The 23,608-nt window shown below is 42.0% G+C and overlaps 1 protein-coding gene across 2 annotated transcripts in view; it reads left to right on the forward strand.

Moving 5' to 3' along the window:
• LOC306940127 (uncharacterized protein) overlaps positions 1-23,608 on the forward strand; it is a 180,806-nt gene that overhangs the window by 122,301 nt on the left and 34,897 nt on the right. For both annotated transcript variants that reach the window (XM_079525118.1, XM_079525119.1), the window contains 16 exons: positions 445-498; positions 988-1,032; positions 2,072-2,125; positions 4,669-4,722; positions 5,012-5,065; positions 6,934-6,987; positions 7,813-7,866; positions 8,107-8,151; positions 9,378-9,422; positions 9,997-10,104; positions 10,355-10,408; positions 10,855-10,908; positions 11,315-11,368; positions 12,289-12,396; positions 23,199-23,252; positions 23,491-23,598. In XM_079525118.1, coding sequence (XP_079381244.1) covers positions 445-498; positions 988-1,032; positions 2,072-2,125; positions 4,669-4,722; positions 5,012-5,065; positions 6,934-6,987; positions 7,813-7,866; positions 8,107-8,151; positions 9,378-9,422; positions 9,997-10,104; positions 10,355-10,408; positions 10,855-10,908; positions 11,315-11,368; positions 12,289-12,396; positions 23,199-23,252; positions 23,491-23,598 — 999 coding nt within the window. The remainder of the gene's footprint in view (positions 1-444; positions 499-987; positions 1,033-2,071; positions 2,126-4,668; positions 4,723-5,011; positions 5,066-6,933; positions 6,988-7,812; positions 7,867-8,106; positions 8,152-9,377; positions 9,423-9,996; positions 10,105-10,354; positions 10,409-10,854; positions 10,909-11,314; positions 11,369-12,288; positions 12,397-23,198; positions 23,253-23,490; positions 23,599-23,608) is intronic.

The raw sequence follows: 23,608 nt of genomic DNA on the forward strand, positions 1-23,608 counted from the left end.
CAAATTATTTTCAAAAAAAAAAAAAAAAAAAAAAATGTTTTCACGGTTTTTCAAAAATAGCAGACCTACAAGCTCGTAGCGCGCCACTCGGTGGCGCGCTATGAGCTTGTAGATCTGCTATTTTTCATTAGCTAAATTATAACATAATGCTTAAAACACCAAAAGGGGTTCCCGCCCAAAATGGGTTAAGGTTATTGTAGCAGTCAATTTATATTGGGGGTCGGGAGGGGGCGGGGCGGGGGTCCCGAGATATTGCCAAAGCATTTCCGGGGGTCCCCGGCCAAAAACGTTGAGAACCCCTGCTGTAGACTGCTGTCCAAAATGCCATAGAGAAACAATGTCATTTAGACTAAAAACATTTATTGCAATATTTCAGCCCATTTTCTTTCTCTGTGTGTGTGTGTGTGTGTGCTGTGCATGCGTGTGTGCATGTGTTCTTAACAGGGCTTACCGGGACCCCATGGGACAGAAGGACCAGAAGGAAAGCCTGGTACACAGGTTCCCATTCTATATCATATTTCAATACCATGACCACACCACTCTAAATACTTCTGTGTCTGAGTGCACTCTCCTTCATGATACATTCTATACCAGTGACTCCTTTACAATGTTGTGTAGTACTGACCAGTAATATATGTATTGTTTAGCATTTAGTGCTTGTCTTTTTTGTTGGTTTGTAATTTTATTTTGAGTATAATTTAACAGTATTTACAAAACTTTGCATAGGACTTGCATATAACTTATGATACTAATTAATACAACAATGATAATTGCAGGATAAGCACATAATGTAACATGTTTCCAATGATTAGGAGCTCTGATATGTACATCAAGAACAATCAATATTGTCGAGAGTTCTGAGGTTTTCACTGGATAACACACCTTTTCAAGACCGTTTATTTATATCCTTGAGCGACTTGTACTGTAAGACTTTCCTTCGGAGCACTATAACAAGTACGCTGGGTTAATGCCATCTTTCCATTTCAGGGCCCGTCTGGTGCAGTCGGCAGCGCTGGCACTAAAGGACATACGGTGAGATGACATGAGAAAAGACAATATTATTATCCCGAGGGGTTGCCTCCCTGAGGGGTATTCCCCTGACATGGGGCATTTATGGGCATAAACGTAGGCAATGATCTGCAGAGGGTGGATGACTGAGTGCAGCAGTTGACAGATCACTGCATCCTTTCACGTTCTCTGCTTGGTCTGTACTAATTAGAAGATCAAAGCCATTAGGCACAAAGATTAGGAAAAATGAGAAAGAAAGGGTAGAGGTGTGTTGACATGGCCTGTGTTGGAAATGACACAACCACACATGCAGGTCCCAACTGAGAAACAGAACACATGCAGGCTTTTCTACCCCCGTGGTTCATGGTGGGAACATCACGTGGACGTTTTCCTCGTCAAGTTGCACCTGGGGGCAAGTTCATCAAGCGGTCGACACCCTGCTGTGGAGGGAAATTAATGGAAACCAATTGATTCCTCAAAAAAGAAAGAGAAAAAAAAGCAATGGCAATGACCTAAATGTGCAGTATCATTGATAATCTCAATCTATAGTAGCTCCACATAAAATGTTTCCTAATTAAATGCTAAGGAGCTGATTCAATGGTAGATTAAATAACTCTTCACTTCAGAAATTGATTCGTCACTCAATTAAAGACGTATTTTGTTCACAGCTTTATTAATTACCAGAGATACCAGAAATAAATTCAAATTTGTTTGCACTGCATTTTAATTTAAATGATTCTTTTCAAGCGCAATAGATTTTCTTCCTTTCCATCTAACTCCTCTCTTCTTATTTATCTGTCATCCCCCCCTTCCAAATTATCATATTAATTAAACGTACTGGAAATAGCTTGATTGATTGAATAGTTTATTTAACATAAATGTAAAAACGGCAACAGAGTACAGTCAAACACTTAGTCCTTGCAGTCTTGTTTCCATTTAGACCCCATGCAATCAATTCATAGACAATCTAAAGCTCACGATGAATATTTACCCCAGAAAAGGAACACTATAGTTCACAGGGTTAAGTATATAATCTCATACTTTATTTGTTCTGCTTCTGCAGGGTTTTCCAGGGATTGCTGGGGAGAGAGGTCCAGATGGTATCCCAGGTTCTCCGGTAAGGTTACATTTGAGCAGTACCATTTTATCCATTAAAACAGCTTCTTCTCAAAAGAGGGGGTACAGTACGTGCACACCTAGTAGGTATACTATAGAGGTACAGTACTATATGGGGTAGTAAGTAGTAGGTATACTATAGAGGTACAGTACTATATGGGGTAGTAGGTAGTAGGTATACTATAGAGGTACAGTACTATATGGGGTGAGAGCAAATGGAACTTTGACATACATTGTGTCAAGCTGCTGATCTCTAGATTGTACAGGGAAAATTATTTGCAAATTATTTGACCATCAAAACTGTTATGACAATAGTTTAAAATTCTGAGGCACAAGAGGCACTAATTGTCTCCACCAGGCCGAAGGCATGGGGAGAGAGTATGTTTTGCACTCCGTCCGTCCGTCCGTGTGTCCATCCGTCCGTCTGTGAACAGCTAATCTCCGGCACCGTTAACCCGGTCGATGACAAATTTTGCACACACACTCCCTGGATGCCAACGATGAACCTCTGCCCCAAAATTTCCAGAATGGCCTGTTATAGCGCCACCAGGAGGCCGCTTTGTGCAAAACTAGTTTTTGCACAGTACACCTACAGATTTTGTCCAAACATCACACAAATTGGTACACAGTCTCTCTAGAGCCATTCAACGAAACGGGTCTTTCAGATTTCTCAGACTCCATCCTGATTGGTTAAGATTGGCTTCCAAAGTTCGCAGGAGTGCTCAGTTTCAAACAAAATGCTGCAAATCATGAACACATTGTGTGATTTCTGTGAAATTGTGCACGCACATTCCCACTAGGCCGAGGAAGAAATGCCACATGAACATTTTCAACTCAGCCTCATGGTGGCGCTATAACTGTCCGAAAAGTGTTTTTACCTCTAACTGCACGGATCTGTGGATAACTTTGTATGCCAACTCCCTAGAGGCCAAGGAAAAACCTTTGCCTGGAATGTTTCACATCTGCTCTTTATAGCGCCACCAGGAGGCCGACATATGTAAAACACATTTTCTAATATTACTCCTTCAGATTTTATCCAAATTTCACGCAAATCGGTACACATGCTCTTCATAGTCATGTGATGAAGACGGGTTTGTTTGATTTCTCATAATCCACCCTCATTGGCTACGATTGGCTTCTAAACTTTTCAGGAGTAGCCCGCTTTGTACCCGTTTTGAACAAATCGCCACAACTACTCAACGCAGCGTCCGATTGTGGTGAAACTGTGCATGTATATTCCCACTAGGCTTTGGAAGAAATGCCACTTGACAGTTTTCAAATCAGCCTCATGGTGGCGCTACAACAGGCCAAGCCGCGTCACACACACACACACACGTCTATATTGCTCCTAAACATTTTGCCAAACATCACACACACACTCCTATCCTCCTGGTGGAGACCTGTGCCCAGAAGGGCACTTTTTCTAGTTGGAACTCTTTCAGTAGAAAGGAATGTTGCTTCCAAAGGTGGTTTATCATTGATTCATAGCATATGATAGCTAAGGGTTTATCCGTTTTTACTTTTTATTTCCTTTCTTTCTTTTACTTTTCTTTTTTTTTTAGGTTAATTGGATTCAGGGAAAGAGGGTACATAACATAACCTTGAACTATGAAATATTAATATACTATATATTATCTGTTTTCTATTATCTATTTTAAGGCTTTAAGACCATTTCAAACAACCCAGAGTAGTTGTGTTCTCTGTGAAATGACGGGCATGCTTAAATTGTTAAATGTGTTGTGAGCTCAAGGTTTGTTGTTATTAGTGATATAAATTCAAGGTGATCTGGCTGACATTCCCTGAGTTTTTGAACAGCTGTGCTATAAATGGAGATGATCAGCCACCGGTTATCCCATTAAAGAGGACTGCACGGCCATAGTTTGTTTATTGCATAACCACGTGCGTGCGCGCGCGCGATGCACATTGTAAAGTGCTTTGGATAAAGGTGCTATATAATGCACCATTTACTGTATATCCTCTGGAAGATAATATCTTCCCAATAGATAGACATGTAGGCTACAGTAAGTTAGCCTGGCTAATAAGCCAGACTCAAATCACACTGTCGTGTGGTATTTGAGTCTGGAGATGCTGTGTATGGATCTTGTTTCCTGGGGGGCGGGTTCAAACATTTTCTCTTTGACGCAATTGGTCAGAGCTACTGTCAGTCAAAGGTCTCAAGCATTGAACGTCACTGTACCAAAGCCCGCCCATATTGCATACCGTGTCCCGATTGGCCACACCAGTTCTCTGGTGTAGGAAATGGGCGTACAATTGAGCCTCTCCAGACCGGCAGGCAATTTTTTTTTTGCCAACGGCTGATTCGGTCTGGCTTATTAGCCAGGCTAACAGTAAGTTGCACTGGTTGGTCAGCTGCCGTATTATGCCTATAGGGAAGATAATGGTTTATGTTAAGCAGAATGGTCTGCCATATTATCCATAACATAAGAATATAAGACCCTCTTGGCCTTTGAATCACTCCATCGCCCAGGGCAAATTAAGTGCATGTTAGAAGTTAAGTGTGAGTGACTGGTTTATCTTTGATAGGGACCTCCAGGAAAGACAGGACATCAAGGCATCCCGGGTCCGCCAGGAGAGAAAGTAAGTCAAAGTATACATAATGTACGGTCGGGTACACATGCACATAATGCATACAAATACACATTACATTTAGATATGCACATACAGTACATACACACCAGAAGAAGACATACACTTATTGCTCACATACACGCAGGCACACACACACATTATTCACAGAAGTTGTATTACATTTTCTTATTACATTATGTACAGTTATTACATGCCAGAGTACGAGAACGAGACATGTGTAATGTATTTTCACATTGTGTGTGCATGTGTATTTTCTCCCTTTGTGTGTGTCCTCCAGGGATTTACAGGAAAGCCAGGCATGGAGGGACCACAGGGCCCAGTAGGCATGTATGTAAGTGATGCTCCGGCAGCACCTGTAATACAGGAACTATTTCCATAGCACAGTGATGCTCCTATAGCACGCGTAGTACAGGAACTATTTCCATAGCACAGTGATGCTCCTATAGCACGTGTAGTACAGGAACTATTACCATAGCACAGTGATGCTCCTATAGCACGCGTAGTACAGGAACAATTTCCATAGCACCCGTAGTACAGGAACTATTACCATATTATCAGAATATGTTCTGTACTACAGGTTCTGCTGGAGCCTCACTTTAATATAGTGATGCTCCAGCAGAACCTGTAGTACAGAGCAGAGGGAACTATTACCATATTAACACACTATGCTCTAACGCAGTGCTTCCCAAACTGGGGGTTCGGGACCCAGGGGTGTCCCCAGGTGAATACAGGGTATGGGTCAATGCACTTATGAGCTTTGACTTCAAGTTTCAGCCAATACTGACCGCATTAATCTAATCTACCACTATTAAATGTATTAAATTGCATTTTGTGAATAAATCAAATTGGGTCGTTTTCCCTTCACACGTTAGCATAATGTAGCTCTTGGAGTTATATTTCGTATTTAAATATTGCCCTGATTTTATCTGGTTCTATAATGTCAACAGTTTTCACTCAAGATTAAATTGGCCACAGTTTAATTATTTTTCTCATTACATGTAAACAGCATGCATGGTTGACAGATGTCAGGGCATGGCCAAACACAGACCAGTGAATCTGCGTGCTCTTGGGCCGACTGCTGTGCTGAGAACCCCTATATATTTTTGTCTGGGACCGGAAAGTGCAAAGTTACTGTGTGGCCACTGGGAGGCACTGTTGCATTTCGCTGTGTAAACATTGATTGATTGATTGATTGAAATCTGTATAATTGTATTAAAAGTTTGTAGAATGGGTACAGTTCAATGAAAGTACAAGTCAGTACAAAAACTGCTAAGAGGATAAAACCAGAAAAAGCACTAAGACTTGTTTACATAAGGGTCCTCCATTTTTAATTCATGAGAACATTTAAAGACATACAGAATCTTCTATGCAAAAAAAAGGAAATCATCATATACAGTACACGGTTAGAAATAAGAGAAAACGTGTATGCACAGTATAGAAAAAATAGGAAGTGGGGGCTTTTTTACAGGGGCCAGTTTCGAAACAGCAGCAGTCTACACTGTTCCTCCTCTTGTCACCCCCTGCAAAGAGGGCTAGCCTGCGGCAGTAGATGAAATCACTAACTGCACTAACTACAATATACCTTCTGAGAAGATAAACTCTAGGACTCATACATGTTGACCCAATCTGCTTTGTATGTATTACTATAGGCTGACTAATACAAGTGGAATTCTGTTTGACCATGCATTGAGAGTGAATGGAGGGGGGAAGCACAACTCAACTGACATTGACAATGTTTGGACTTGCATCATGGCATGGTGGCTATACATAGCTATGTCGGCGGCAGTTGCTCAGGGGTATTGTGGCCGGTAGTAGAACAGCCGGATGGCAACCGCGAGGTTCCCAGTTCGATTCCGGGCTCTCCCAGAGTTAGTGTCAAAGTGCCCGCCATCGCTGGGTGAATGTATTGCACAATCCGAGGATAAATGGGATGTAATGTAAATGCACCACTTACTGTTGTCACTGTTGGGAGAATCAGAATCTGTTTAAATGTATTTCCTTTCCTGTCATTGCAGGGACACAAAATGTAGTTCGCAACTTCATGTTGAACTTAAAATGTAGGCCTAATAAAGACGTATTTTTTAATGTAGATAATTCTGTATGATACTAAAGGGAATGCTGTAAGAAAGTGAATGGGACCCACTGTTGCATCATTCTCACTGTTTCATTCCTATGGTATTGTTTCCCATGTTCCCTCAGGGTTTTCCTGGAACTGTAGGCATGCGTGGGCCTACAGGTCACATGGGGCCCTCAGTAAGTCCCTGTCTTTCACCACCAGGTCTGACACTACACTGTACACTCAACGTTCTGTTTCACAGTGGTGGACAGTAACTAAGTACATTTACTTAAGTACAAGTTTGAGGTATTTGGACTCTACTTGAGTATTTCTAATTTCAAATACTTTTACTTCTACTCCACTACATCACGGATCTAAATATTGTACTTTGACTCCACTTTAGTTACTAGTTACTTTGTAGATTTTGATTGTTATTACACATCATACATTAACCACTTCAGCCCTATATTTTGGCCTTTTGAAAATAGCAGATCTACAAGCTCACAATGCTGTGTTGCGATGCGACACTTTGTGAACTTGTAGATCTGCTATTAATTAATTATCTGCATAATGAGTACTTTTAGTACTTCATTTTGATGGCAATACTTTTGTACTTTTACTCAAGTAAATTTTGAATTCCGGACTTTTACTTGTAACGGAGTAGTTCTATGTTGCATTATTGATACTTTTACTTAAGTAAAAACGGAGTACTTTTTCCACCACTGCTGTTTCATAGCAAGTTACTGCGCTAATTGCCCTCCATAAAAGAAATGTAATTACCTTCAAATTCACATTATTGTTTCTATAGTCAGTGGTGATTGAAGGGGATTCATAGAATTAATTTGGAAGGGGAATATAAAGTAGAATATAAATCGGGCACAAAGACAACCGCTGGTGCCAATTCATAATCTGTGTGAAAACAGGCATTTTCAACAATACAGCGCAAGGGATTTGCACAGTTTGCACTCTTTCAGAGTGAATTGTTGTGTTAACTGTGCTGTGTGATCTGTCCTGTGCAATAGGGAGAGACTGGATTAAGAGGTCCACCTGGGCCCATTGGAAAGCCTGGACCTCCAGTAAGTCTCCAAGATTCCACATTGTTCTGTTCCACTTATTAGGCTAATGCTTACACTGTGTGTGTGTGTGTGTGTGTGTGTGTGTGTGTGTGTGTGTGTGTGTGTGTGTGTGTGTGTGTGTGTGTGTGTGTGTGTGTGTGTGTGTGTGTGCGTCTATGTATTTCAGGGGCATTTGTGCTGTCACAGGTAGCGTGGGGGTGTGATCAGCATGTTCTGACATGTCTTATCTGTGTTTTCCAGGGTCTAACAGGCCCACCTGGAGAGAAGGGACCCCCAGGACCTCAAGTAAGCATAATATACCCTTCATCATGGACGCATGACTTCTGAGAACTGTATTTCCTACGCTTATAACATAATGGATAATTATTTATCCATTCTTTGAGTCCTTTTTGTGCTGATTATAATTATGATGTATCATGTCAGAAATCACAATTAAAAAAACTCCACAATTACATTATCTGTGGTCACCTTGAAAGGTGCATTGCATATGAATTTCATATTTGGGAGGAAACATATGAACCATCACCTATCATTCATTCATTCATTCATTCATTCATTCATTCATTAACATGTATTTTCCAAAAGAAAATTCGGCTTCAAGGATAGTACAGAAGTTATTATTGTAATTATGCTTTAACTGGGCTGTCTTCTATGTATGTGGGTTTGTATGTGGGTTTGTATGTGGACGGGTGGTGTATGTGTATTTTGTGAAAAATTGAAAAATAAAAATAATATTATATATATTATATATATATATATAATATATATATATATTATATATATATATAATTGCAGTGATTAAATGGACACATAGCATGCAGGTGTGATTTAAAGATCATCCTCTATAGAGCGTCGCAGTCCCGCCCCCTTTCATGACGACGCCAGGCCCAGGAAATAGTTCCCAATGCATTTTTCCCATAGACATTTCAAAACGTATTTATTTAAAGACCTTATAAGCGTCGTACAAAGCCAACTCATGACAACAAACACAATATTTTGGACCAAACAAATAATTACAAAGAAGAAAAACAGCAAAAAAAGGTGTTGTAACCTGCCGTTTTCTTCTTCTTTCTAATTATTTGTTCAGCCCGAAAAATTGTGTTTGTTGTCATGGTTTGTCACGACAAGAGTTTGCTTTGTCCGCGGCGTAAACGTCTTTAAATAAATACTATCTGAGTATGGGGATTTCTTTTCCGGGTCTCTCGAGGGGGCGGGACAGCGACGCTCTATTGCGAAAGGTACCAGTCTCCACTGGTTTACATAATTAGCATAATCATGTCTATTGTACAAACGTGATTGCAATAGCATACATGTTCATTTAACTTAGTACCACTTAGTTTGAGTGAATTTATACAATAAATGTATACAATAAATTCACTCACTCACTTTTTTCAAGACATCATTTTATTACAATACTTAATATGCAAGTAATACTGTAGTCTGTTTCTGTCATTTCAAGTCTATAATTTAGAAATAGCTTTTACTATGTCACTTGTTGCATTTCTTCACAGGGGCGACATGGAGATCTGGGTCCAAAAGGCATACAGGGAACATCAGTAAGTTGTAAAGTAGACTATTTAATGAATGCACTGTACAGTGCAAATTCATTGTGTGTGTGTGTGTGTGTGTGTGTGTGTGTGTGTGTGTGTGTGCGCGTGTGTGTGTGTGCGTGTGCGTGTGTGTGTGTGCACACGCGTGTTATCCCGTGTTCCCATATTACAATGTAGTAGTATTTATTTGAATAATACCTTTCATTGATAAAATATCTATAACATCAGAATCATCTTTATTGTCACATCACAGTTTTACAAGTTAAAAAGTGGGTGAGATTCGTTTTTGAAATTCTCTTTTTGGGCATAGTTCCCAGTCATCAGACTCTTTCACTTTCAAAATCTTAAAAATGCTCACAGCTCGTTGTGAGCTTTTAATGCAAGCAGTTATATTAGTATGGACTGGCCTTAAAATGGTTTTGCTGCAAGGAGTTGCTTTGGTGTAGACTGGCCTTACAGGTAGGTAGGCCTACTGAATTTTTGCTACTCTCGTATGACAAAGTAGCGCATTAATGTACTAAAAAGGTACATAGAAAGTTAATATATAGCAACGATATGTTTGTCTGTGTGTCTGCTTCAGGGTCTTGCAGGTGTTCCAGGTTTTGTTGGAGCGATAGGGAAACCAGGTCCCAGGGGAAGCAAAGGGCCTCTAGGAACTCTGGGACCCAGTGGGCCACCAGGAATCCCAGTGAGTGGGTACCTAATGTCCGCTGCTATTTTACCTTTGTTCAGAGATAACGCCAAAATGCAGAAAAAGTACAAACTAAACACATTATATTGTATCAGTCACTGTGGTGAATTGCAGTTACGTGTACTGCACATTGTTTAAAGTACTACCTAAATTATATTATATAAATATATATTCTGTTCAAATTGCAAGGGACATAGGGGGTACACTGATTTTGCATTTTAACACAATCTATGTCCGCTTTTCCTAGGGTTCCCAAGGTGCTGATGGATTAGGAGGGGCAGTAGGGGAAAGAGGAGAAAAAGTGAGTTCATATATTGATTGCATATGATTCCCAACACTTGTTCTCTCCACACGCGTTCCACACCCCCCACAAGGAGTGCAGTGTCCGGTGTCGAGTCTGTCGGATAGCCGGTTGTCCAGAACCAGCACAAAAGCCTTAGCCCGGGCTCTGGACCTAATCACCCCTATATCTCCATATATCTGGCCTGTTCTGACATCACAATTATGTTCTGACATCTGCATAGACTCCATATTTGCGCATGCATGACAAATAACTCCATATATGGGCATAAAGGGGACACAATAACTGGGTGGGGCATTCATTTCCAACTTGCATAGTTCCAAGTAGGCCAGTGCCCACCGGGCACCACTCTAATATTACATAATAACGCACATTTAACTTCACCACATCTGTATAACGTGTGTCGTGATATTGGTTCTTAATATTGATGTTGTGATAACTTCAAGGGTTTGCGAGGACAGCCTGGTGATGACGGCAATGACGGACAGGATGGACAACAGGTTGGTATTTAAACAATTAAAAATACTTTATACAGGTTTGTCTATTGTTTTAGCAAATCTCCCAAGGCTGTAGGAGCAGCGCACATGAAGGCTTGTTTACCAAGTTCAGTTTCAGTCTGTTAGTAACAGATATGTTAATTAGTTAGTAATGCTAGTTGAAGCAATAGTGTGCTGACCTGTGAGCCACACAGCCTCAATTCAATTTCATTTCAAGTGTCAAATCACAACAAGTTGTCTCAAGACACTTTTCATGTAGAGCAGAGACCCGACAATCCCACCCTGAATAAGCAGGTATATCACCTGTTAAAAAAAAATATATATATATTTTTTCTTTCTGTGCAAACTTTATTTGATGTCTTTCGAGTTTGTATAGTTATATGATTATTTTGATTCATGTTGTTTATAGGGTCCTCCTGGTCATACAGGAATTGAGGGTCCACCTGGAAGGAAAGGGGACCAGGTCAGTCATTTCACTTTTAACACAAGTTAAAACCACTTGTCACTGCCAGTGTGTAAGACGTACAGGAATTGGTTCTAACGCTTTAAATATTGGGCATCAACATTTTGCATGCTGGTGGCGCTCCAGGCATAAGTGAAAGCGATTTTGGAGTTGCGCTCTAAAGCAGGGGTTCTCAACGTTTTTGGCCGGGGACCCCCGGAAATGCTTTGGCAATGTCTCGGGACCCCCGCCCCGCCCCCTCCCGACCCCCAATATAAATTGACTACAATAACCTTAAACCATTTTGGGCGGGAACCCCTTTTGGTGTTTTAAGCATTGTTATAATTTAGCTATTGAAAAATAGCAGATCTACAAGCTCATAGCGCGCCACCGAGTGGCGCGCTACGAGCTTGTAGGTCTGCTATTTTTGAAAAATCGTGAAAATAAAATTTAAAAAAAAAACTTTTTTATTTTTTTTTGAAAATAATTTGGGGACCCCCTAAAATAATTTGGCGACCCCCCGAGGTGTCGCGACCCACGGGTTGAGAACCCCTGCTCTAAAGGCACTATAATGCATCATAACAGTGATTTATAATGCATTCTAAAATTATATAATGTATTCGAACTCTGAAAATAATAATAATAATAAAAGTATTTTTTAGTTCTTGCAATGTATTATAAGAATATAAGTACGTTTATACTAGTTTATAAGTACGTTTTTAACTAGTTTGACACAATTCTAATAAAAATGTCTGTATTAAAATGTCTGTAAAGCAACTTTGGGTACCCAGAAAAGCGCTATATAAATCGTATGTATTATTATTATTATTATACTATAACATCTTATAGACATGGGATGAATAGTAGTTACTGAGCAAAATTTGCTTGCTCTTGAATCTGCCAATAGTGTTTATATTCATCCCTTTTGGCATGTGTGAAAGGGGGACCGGGGGCCTTGTGGGAAACTTGGTTCCCCAGGGATGTCGGGTGAGAGGGGACCCCAGGGTCACAAAGGCCTACAGGGCCTACCTGGACCAGTTGGCAAAGAGGTAAGTACACCCTTTGGCTAAGGAACCAAGGTTGGCTTTTTCCAGTACGGCACTGAATTGACAAGCTCTATTTCCCGCTTGTCTATTCACAGCTTTAATATCAAACATATGGTAAATGTAGACCATTTTCCATGAATGGTGATACGTTATTGGGGGTCAATATTATTGTTTTGAATGGATGCTCCAACTCTAACTGATATGTGTTCCCCAAAATTATGAAAAAGAAGTATGATTATGATATTTAAAAACAGCGGATAATATTCACTGACATGAATGTCATTGAGCTTGCCAGAACTCTGACAGCATGCGAAGGCATTTCAAAACACACAAATGAGTGATACCTGAACCTCAAATTACCATTGCCGTAGTCAGAGTGTTTGATTACATCATAGACGCTTGGCTTAAGTTAAACAAAATAAGCATTAATAAGTATTGTTGATATTTCAAACTTGGTTTCAAATGAGTTAATTATTCTTCTAATTAGGCAAACGAATTACTGTACTTTCTATAGGACATACATTGTTTAATGAATATTAGTATTTTGCTCCTTTAAAGGGCTCTGTCTGTCTGTCTGTCTGTCTGTCTGTCTGTCCCTATGTCTGTCTGTCCCTATGTCTGTCTGTCCCTATGTCTGTCTGTCCACCTATTGACCACAAGCAGTCAGCTAATTAGACACACACACACACACACACACACACACACACACACATTAAAGACCATGTTGCAATAATAATAATACAAATTATAATAAACTTTTATATAGCACCTTTCATGACATAACTGCAGCACAAAGTGCTTTACAGAGCAAAAAAGATACCTGAAAGCTGTGCTTCCAACTCCCTACAGATTATATCATTTACGGATGAGGGCTTGTTTGTTAAAGATCTGATATTGAATGATGAAAAGATGATGGTATGACGTGATTCAGCGGGTATAGATGGCTGAGTTCATCGTGGCGTCTGGAGCGGTGGTGGTCGGGGACTGAATTCCTGCTGCCAATTATTGTTCAAGTGGTGTGTTGTGTGGTGCGTGGAACAGTACAGCAGGGGGAGCTAGCAGTGGATGGTGTGGGGAGTGAAAGGCCCGTAGAAGAAGACAGTGGCTGACCGGAAGTGACAGAGGTATAGATTCAGAGCCATGCTGATCACCCAGAGAGGTAAAAAAGTCAATGTTTTGGTAGCGTCCGTGGAGCTACGGAGCGCCGGAAATTGGGGAGGGAGGGGGCCTCCTATGTTTGCCTCGGGAAAACGTTAACTATAGGGCCAGTGGAACTAGCCGAAGATGGGGAATATGGCACCCACCAGGGTCCAGGTCCGGTGGACAGGGGCGTCCAAGCCAGGGGCAGCTGAGCTCAGTCTAGCCCCCATGGCGAGGACAGTAAAGTCCAATCCCACCTTGGTGGGAGGAGGCCAGGACGGTCAAGTCCGGTGGCGGGGACAGTCACATCCAGCTCCCGTATCTTGGAGGGGGGAGGCGGGCAGGGTCGGGTCCGGAACAGTTGTATCCAGCTGCTCTGGGCTAGATCTGGCTCATCCTTATTACTTGCGCAAGTATTGTGGTCGGCTGGACCAAAAGTGGTATGTATGTATGTTATGCATGTCTCTAATTGGCTATTGATGGGGACGTAATTAAGATATGTTTCAAGATATGTTTCAATGTTCAGTGGGTAAAAGGTAGCGTATGTATGTATACATGTATGTATCTATGTCGGCAAGAATGGTGGTTCCTTATTGGCTGTTAATGGTGACGTAACTAAGGTACGCTTCAAGGTTGGTATAAGGTCAATAACGGGTCTAAAGGATCTAGAACAGCAATTGTAATAGACATTAGTTAGTTAGTAGCAGTACTTGCGCGTAACCTGACTCCGCCAGATGGGGCAGCAGAGAGTACACTGGGTTCCCCCCTGCTGCTCCCATCTGGGAACTCTCAGGCAGACTTGATGCCCGGCCACAAAACGGCCTGGCCAATCAGCAGCAGCTAGAAGCTAGAAGCTGCTGCTAGAAGCTGCTAGAAGCTGCTGCTGCCAATAATGTTGGAATGATGGATACATGGGTGTTAAGAGGTGTGTTAGACGTGCATGGACCAGTAGAACAGCAGGGCTGACCGAAGTGACGGAGGTAGTAGATTCAGAGCCATGCTGATCGGCCGGAGAGGTAAACAGTTAATGTTTTGGTAGTGACTCCGCCAGATTGTGGCAGTACTGAGTTGGCAGAATGCAAATGTTGTCCAGCAGGGGGAGTGGTTCTACCAGGCTAGGGCCTCCTATCCTGGGGCCAAGAGTGGAACTAGCCGATAGTGGGATTTTTGGCCTGGCACCCTCCAGGGTCCAGGTCGGTGGGCAGGGACATCCAAGCCAGGCGCAGCTGAGCTCAGTCCAGCCCCCGTGGCGAGGACAGTAGAGTCCAATCCCACCTTGGTGGGTGGAGGCGGGGATGGTCGAGCCCGGTGGCAGGGACAGTCACATCCAGCTCCCGTATCTTGGAGGGGGGGAGGCGGGGATGGTCGGGTCTGGAAGAGTTGTATCCAGCTGCGGGGACAGTTGTAGCTCTGGTGGAGCTATTGTCCCCACAACCCGAGTACGGATAAGCGGTTGAAGATTGATGGATGGATGGATGTGCACGTCACCATGAGCCCCACTTTGATTGGTCCTCTGGTCTGCAGCTGAGCCGTGATTGGTTCCCTGTGACTGACACTGACCTGAAAATGAAAAGAGTACAAAAGTTACACATTTTGTATTTGAACCTTTAAATTGCTATGCTCAGTATTGATATTGCTCAGTATTTTTATGTAGTTGCTCATGTACTGTAATCCATATACTGTAGTAGTACTCACCAGAAGAACAACAACAAAAGATACACAGAGCCACAAGAAAAAAAGAAGAGAAAAACAGAGAATAGAAAACAGAAATCATCACAGGTGTCATTGTCAAATGTAATCGATCACAATCGCAGGAGGCTCTTCCACAGTGTCAGCCTTTCGTCAAATCACTATATCAGAGTAAAAAGCAAGTTGATTAGATTCAATGCTTTGAAATTATAATTAAAAACAAAATGTAGGTAACGAAAAGACTCGCAACCCAGTGCTTTGGAAACAGTGCGGTACAGTAAATACATGTGTCCATACAGGAAAGGAAGCTATTCAGCACTGACAGACATTCGATGAGACAATATCAAGCTAAGCATAAATATCTGAATTTAGATTATTCCTGATGAACACAACCTACACATTCCAAGAGACATTCCCACATTGGCCTCCTTAACAGTTGAATACCATAATGTGCACTTAAAATACTTTTATTTTTTTCTTCAACCAAGGTTCATGTTTTAGGTTATTAGATTTTGTTTTAACAAAAATAATAATCATTTACACCACCTTTAACTACAACCATTATTTCATTGAAATGATTCAACTTGTTCTGCTGTTAATAATAGTGAATATACTCACATTCTCAGAGGAGCTCTGGGCAAGATCTGGCTTATTCTCTTCTGTGGTAAATTGCTCTGCTCTACTTCTAAAAGCATTCTACTTCCTAGTACTTTTAAGCGGACTCCACACTGATGCAACATAACCCAACAAAACTGTAGCAGGACGGTGCAGATCGGTCTGGATCACTAGTATTTTTGAGCCGAATGAGAACGAAAATAAAAGCCTGGGTACCGAGACTAGATCATATTGTATATTTGGTAATATCTGTTAATAGGAAGTAATAAAGAGGCCCAATTTATTTCCAGTATGGCTGCTGTGTAGCCTATTACCTGGTTGCAGGTCGCCGGCTCGCAAGTGATTCAGCTTGTCCAGTCGTAAGCAACACATTGCTAGCCTGGCTAATAAGCCAGACTCAAATCACACTGTAATCCGCCGGCAGGCAATTTTTTTTGCCAACGGCTGATTCGGTCTGGCTTATTAGCCAGGCTAACACATTGCAACACATTTCTGAGTGATAACAAACATATTGCTCACGATGAACATGTTGTAAGTTAATGTTGCAACATGTTGTCCCTCTCAGTTCTCTCTCTCTCTCTCTCACACACATTGTTCTGGAATGAGCATAAATTCCACCACTAATTATTTCTACTACACTCGATATAGTTTCAGCAAAGATCTTTAAACCCTATAAAGTTAACCCAATGTGTGTAGGTGTGCTCTTGCACCCCGGATAAAGCATGTCCCGTGCAGATAAGTTTCAGAGCAAGTGAAACTGTGAAAGTGTATATATTCCTGTGTAGGCAAACACAACATACATTTTTTCTATTAATAGACACTGCTTACTCACACTCACCCATGGTCCCCAGAGAGGAAGTTGAACCCACAGTTCCCTTGAAGAATTGACTTCTCGTAAGAAGTCGTTTTACCAGAAAGATGGTACATTTCTGGTGACTGGCGGACTGGGGGGAAAGGATGTGGGTCAGATCCATACCCACGAATACCAAGTCTCCTCAACAACACACACACACACACACACACACACACCACAAGTCTCTTTTTTTTGTACTGCACGCACCTGATGAGATGCAAGGGAGAGAGAAAAATAGAGTGACATTGTTGGCTATTTCATATTCCTATAAAATAGGTTGACATGCTATAAAAACAGGTAAACTTTCTCCGCTTCTAGCCTTGATGTGTCTATTACTGTCCAGTTTCGGGACGGCCCTCTCTGCCGTTTATCAGGGGTCATCGATATGTCCGTACATGGACCAATGTGTCTGTGGCAAAGACTTGGTCTTGTCCCGGGCACATTTTTGATTTTCTTTTTTACACACCACTATAAAGTAAAGTTATTATTTTGATCATAAGACACAATTATTATGAATGAATGTCAGTCTCCAGGCTTTCTTCGGAATATTTATGACAGTGATTTACACTATGACACATTGAGTTCTCAAACGGTTTATTTGAAAAGAAGTCAGAGAAACAAAAAAACAGTGATTAAATGAATAACAACACAGAGATTTAAAAACTCAAACTAGCCGATAGTGGGATTTTTGGCCTGGCACCCTCCAGGGTCCAGGTCGGTGGGCAGGGGCATCCAAGCCAGGCGCAGCTGAGCTCAGTCCAGCCCCCGTGGCGAGGACAGTAGAGTCCAATCCCACCTTGGTGGGTGGAGGCGGGGATGGTCGAGCCCGGTGGCAGGACTGAGCTCAGTCCAGCCCCCGTGGCGAGGACAGTAGAGTCCAATCCCACCTTGGTGGGTGGAGGCGGGGATGGTCGAGCCCGGTGGCAGGGACAGTCACATCCAGCTCCCGTATCTTGGAGGGGGGGAGGCGGGGATGGTCGGGTCTGGAAGAGTTGTATCCAGCTGCGGGGACAGTTGTAGCTCTGGTGGAGCTATTGTCCCCACGGCCAGAGTACGGATACACAGATACACAGAGCCACAGATACACATAGCCACACTAAAAAGACCGACGAAAAACAGAAATGTCATCAGAAATGTCCACATAATCGATCACAATCGCAGGAGGCTCTTCCACAGTGTCAGCCTTTCGTCAAATCACTATATCAGAGTAAAAAGCAAGTTGATTAGATTCAATACTTTGAAATTATAATTAAAAACAAAATGTAGGCAACCCAGTGCTTTGGAAACAGTGCGGTACAGTAAATACATGTGTCCATACAGGAAAGGAAGCTATTCAGCACTGACAGACATTCGATGAGACAATATCAAGCTAAGCATAAATATCTGAATTTAGATGATTCCTGATGAACACAACCTACACATTCCAAGAGACATTCCCACATTGGCCTCCTTAACAGTTGAATACCATAATGTGCACTTAAAATACTTTTATTTTTTTCTTCAACCAAGGTTCATGTTTTAGGTTATTAAATTTTGTTTTAACAAAAATAATAATCATTTACACCACCTTTAACTACAACCATTATTTCATTGAAATGATTCAACTTGTTCTGCTGTTAATAATAGTGAATATACTCACATTCTCAGAGGAGCTCTGGGCAAGATCTGGCTTATTCTCTTCTGTGGTAAATTGCTCTGCTCTACTTCTAAAAGCATTCTACTTCCTAGTACTTTTAAGCGGACTCCACACCGATGCAACATGACCCAACAAAACTGATGCAGGTCATTGCAGAGCAATGGTGTAATGGTGATATTTTTTTCGGTACCACAACATTTTAATGACATTACGCACACGCTCGCCTACATGTGTGTGTGTGTTCGCACAGAACAGCAAACACACAAAAGTAGACAACTCTTAACAAATTAATTAATTCAAACGACCATAAAAGAACAGTAACAACACACTCTACTAGCCTTTACTAGCCCCATAATACTGTGTTAAAAATCTACTGGTTCCGACGTGTCAATTTGTGACTTTGTCACACACACACACACACACAGACACGGCTGTATTGAAATTTAGAAATATAAGACATGATAAAGTGGTTAATTCATTATGTAGTTAAGGTTTTTGAAATGTAGTGGAGTGAAAGTGATGTGTCAAAAAAAATATGAATCTCAAGTAAAGTAATTTTCTTTTTACTTAAGTACAGTAAATGTACTTACTTTCCACATGTATACATACAGCAACGGACTATTGGCAAGCTGCCTCTGATTGGCCTACCGAATGTCCCCTTTTGTGACGCACGCGGAACTGCTTCGCCGGTTTTTTCATTATAGTTTCGTTTTAGTTAGTTTTGACTTATTTTCTAATTCAGTTAGATTTAGTTCGTTTTTAGAGCGGCTTTGCTAGTTTTTATTTAGTTTTTATTTTGGTGAAATGCTTAGTTTTAGTTTAGTTTTAGTTTAGTTATAGTTTAGTTTTAGTTTTTTTCATACTCAGGTATAGGATTAAAAAAGATGCTCTTGCACCCCGGATAAAGCATGTCCCGTACAGATAAGTTTCAGAGCAAGTGAAACTGTGAAAGTGTATATATTCCTGTGTAGGCAAACACAACATACATTTTTTCTATTAATAGACACTGCTTACTCACACTCACCCATGGTCCCCAGAGAGGAAGTTGAACCCACAGTTCCCTTGAAGAATTGACTTCTCATAAGAAGTCGTTTTACCAGAAAGATGGTACATTTCTGGTGACTGGCGGACTGGGGGGAAAGAATGTGGGTCAGATCCATACCCACGAATACCAAGTCTCCTCAACAACACACACACACACACACACACACACCACAAGTCTCTTTTTTTTGTACTGCACGCACATGATGAGATGCAAGGGAGAGAGAAAAAATATTCCTATAAAATAGGTTGACATGCTATGAAAACGGTAAACTTTCTCCGCTTCTAGCCTTGATGTGTCTATTACTGTCCAGTTTCGGGACGGCCCTCTCTGCCGTTTATCAGGGGTCATCGATATGTCCGTACATAGACCAATGTGTCTGTGGCAAAGACTTGGTCTTGTCCCGGGCACATTTTTGATTTTCTTTTTTACACACCACTATAAAGTAAAGTTATTGTTTTGATCATAAGACACAATTATTATGAATGAATGTCAGTCTCCAGGCTTTCTTCAGAATATTTATGACAGTGATTTACACTATGACACATTGAGTTCTCAAACGGTTTATTTGAAAAAAAGTCAGCGAAAAAAAAAACAGTGATTAAATGAATAACAACACAGAGATTTAAAAACTCAAAAAAGGCAGTGAAACAATCAAAACAGTGCAAGTACATGTACATGTGTAGACAGCTTAGCTAACAACACTGTAGAGCTCAATAACCTGATGTTAGATAGGAGAGTGTGGAGGGCAGCGATCCAGGAAGTGCAGGCAGTGTTTGCCAGTAGTGGTGGGCCAGTCTGGGCCAAATGTCAGGGCAGACTTTTTTATCCGGTCCAGCTCTGTCGAATAACCACACAGAGATTTAAAAACTCAACTAAAGGCAAGGGTGAGAAAATAGGTCTTGAGCTGTGCTTTAGAGGTAGGGTGATATTTCGTGTTCAAAACGATTTTTTTTGTTACTGTATCCTGACTTCTTTCTCTATCCTGATTGGATAAAATCGGTATGCCGACCTGAAAATGCATTTTCTGTTCGATAAAAACCGGGAGAGACATGGAGACTCCTGTTACTAAACAAACACTCTATAGCAATGAGCAGTCTACTATCACAATATAGAGCTTTTTAAATTACACTTGCACTACCATTAACTCTACAGATTATATCATTTTCGGAGGAGGGCTCATCTGTTAATCTGATATCTGACATCTGATATGAAATAGGGCAAGGTTTAGTTTGCAAGATGATGGTATGGCGTGATTCAGCGGGCGTAGATGGCTGAGTTCAATGTGGCGTCTGGAGCGGTGGTGGTTAGGGACTGAATTCATGTTGCCAATAATGTTGGAATGATGGATACATGGGTGTTAAGAGGTGTGTTAGAGGTGCATGGACCAGTAGAACAGCAGGGCTGACCGAAGTGACGGAGGTAGTAGATTCAGAGCCATGCTGATCGGCCGGAGAGGTAAACAGTTCATGTTTTGGTAGTGACTCCGCCAGATTGCGGCAGTACTGAGTTGGCATAATGCAAATGTTGTCCAGCAGGGGGAGTGGTTCTACCAGGCTAGGGCCTCCTATCCTGGGGCCAAGAGTGGAACTAGCCGATAATGGGATTTTTGGCCTGGCACCCTCCAGGGTCCAGGTCGGTGGGCAGGGACATCCAAGCCAGGCGCAGCTGAGCTCAGTCCAGCCCCCGTGGCGAGGACAGTAGAGTCCAATCCCACCTTGGTGGGTGGAGGCGGGGATGGTCGAGCCCGGTGGCAGGGACAGTCACATCCAGCTCCCGTATCTTGGAGGGGGGGAGGCGGGGATGGTCTGGTCTGGAAGAGTTGTATCCAGCTGCGGGGACAGTTGTAGCTCTGGTGGAGCTATTGTCCCCACGACCCGAGTACGGATAAGCGGTTGAAGATTGATGGATGGATGGATGTGCACGTCACCATGAGCCCCACTTTGATTGGTCCTCTGGTCTGCAGCTGAGCCGTGATTGGTTCCCTGTGACTGACACTGACCTGAAAATGAAAAGAGTACAAAAGTTACACATTTTGTATTTGAACCTTTAAATTGCTATGCTCAGTATTGATATTGCTCAGTATTTTTTATGTAGTTGCTCATGTACTGTAATCCATATACTCTAGTAGTACTCACCAGAAGAACAACAACACAAGTAACACAGAGCCACAAGAGAAAAAAAAAACCAACAGAAACCAGAAATCATCAGAAATGTCCACATCATCGATCACAATCGCAGGAGGCTCTTCCACAGTGTCAGCCTTTCGTCAAATCACTATATCAGAGTAAAAAGCAAGTTGATTAGATTCAATGCTTTGAAATTATAATTAAAAACAAAATGTAGGTAACGAAAAGACTCGCAACCCAGTGCTTTGGAAACAGTGCGATGGAAATGGAAATGGTACCGGTGTCACAGTACCAGTAAATGGTGACGGCCCCTTTCCACCACTGCATGGTCACATGATCACACTTTGCACATGATCATCAGAGTGGGCCGATGCGGTGAAAAGACCATAGACCACGAAGGGGTGAAGTTTCCCAACACTGCATAACAGGAAGACAGACACCTCTTGGGCAACCACGGTGCTGTGCATCTGATTACTTTGTGAAAACAAATAAACATGTGTTTATCGTATTTGCTACTCTCTGACATCTTATAACACAGCACATTAGCAACAACAGCAGAGCAATTAAAGCACCTATCGGTACTTACAGTAGAAAAAGCGCTATATGAATTTGAGCTATTATTATTATATTATTATTACTAGAACAGTGCCCATTGGGGGGGTGATCAGGTGTGATCAATTGACTAATAAAGGACGATGTTACGCACCATTGTGATGTCAGTGATGTCAGAACAGTCCAGCTCCATATATGGAGATCCTAGGGGTGATCTGGATTTGGGCCCTGTCCTGAGCCTGGGCAGAGGCTTTTGTGCTGGTTCTGGACAACCGGCGATCTGACAGCCTTGACACCGGGCACTGCACTCCCTGTGGTGGTGTGGAACGCATGTGTCTAGGGCCTCTGTCCACAGCCTAGGCCTTTTGTGCCGGTTCTGGACAACTGTGGGTCCGACCGACTCAAGGCCGGGCACTGCACTCCCTGTGGTGGTGTGGAACATGCGTGTCGAATTTGAAGTCGGTGGGACGAACCCATATACAGAGTTATTTGTCAGGCATGCCCAAATATGGAGTCTATGCAGATGTCAGAACATGCCCCACCCAGTTATTATGTCTGTGTCCATTTTATGCCCATATATGGAGTTATTTGTCAGGCATGCCCAAACATGGAGTCTATTCAGATGTCAGAACATATTGTGATGTCAGAACAGGCTAGCTCCATATTTGGAGATCTAGGGCCTCTGTCCAGAGCCGGGGCAGAGGCCTTTGTGGCGGTTCTGGACAACAAGGCCGAGCACTGCACAGTCACTCCCTGTGGTGGTGTGGAACGCGTGTGTCGAATTTGAAGTCGGTGGGACAAACGGTTCTCGAGTTACGTGGATCAGAGGCAGAGACTTGGTGCATTTATAGATGGATTCTTATTATTTAGCTGTAAACTGGCCACTGAATTAGACTACTTGCTGTGGCATGATGAGGTATCTGTATGGCTATCATACAAACAGCTCTCAAGCTCAATCTGAGCTATGATATAAATAGTGGCATGTGCAACAGTGCATGTATGTGTGAGATTGACAGGTGCGGACAGACTGCACATGATGATTCACTGAAAAGAAAAAGACAGTAGAAATATGTGACTACTACTCACTTTCACATGAACTTTTCTGATAATTCCAATGAGGAAACCTGGCTTGTCTTCTTTCCTCTCTAGGGGAATGTCGGTGATCATGGTGAACGTGGGGGTGCCGGACCCAAAGGGGAAAAGGTGAATATAATTAAAGAACTACAGCTATTAGTAGTGGTAGGTGTGAGAGTGATGCAGTAGCAATAGAAATAGAAGGAGTAGCAACAATAATAATCACAGGTGTGGCAGAAGTAGTAATAATAGCCTATTAGTGTTACTGTTAATATATTGATTACTTTTTGTGATCTTTCGTTGGTAACATTAGCATTTGAGAAGGTCTGAATTGGTGATGCATTCTTCACCTTTGTTTTTGTTTTAGGGTGAAGTTGGTCCTCAGGGATTCTCTGGTAGAGAGGGCCCTTGGGGAGCTCCAGGGGAAAGTGGTGACAAGGGACCTAAAGGAGAGAAGGGCCACCTTGGACTGCTGGCAAGTATAA

This window comes from Electrona antarctica (genome assembly GCF_951216825.1).
Source record: "Electrona antarctica genome assembly, chromosome: 16".
Taxonomy (NCBI): Eukaryota; Metazoa; Chordata; class Actinopteri; order Myctophiformes; family Myctophidae; genus Electrona; species Electrona antarctica.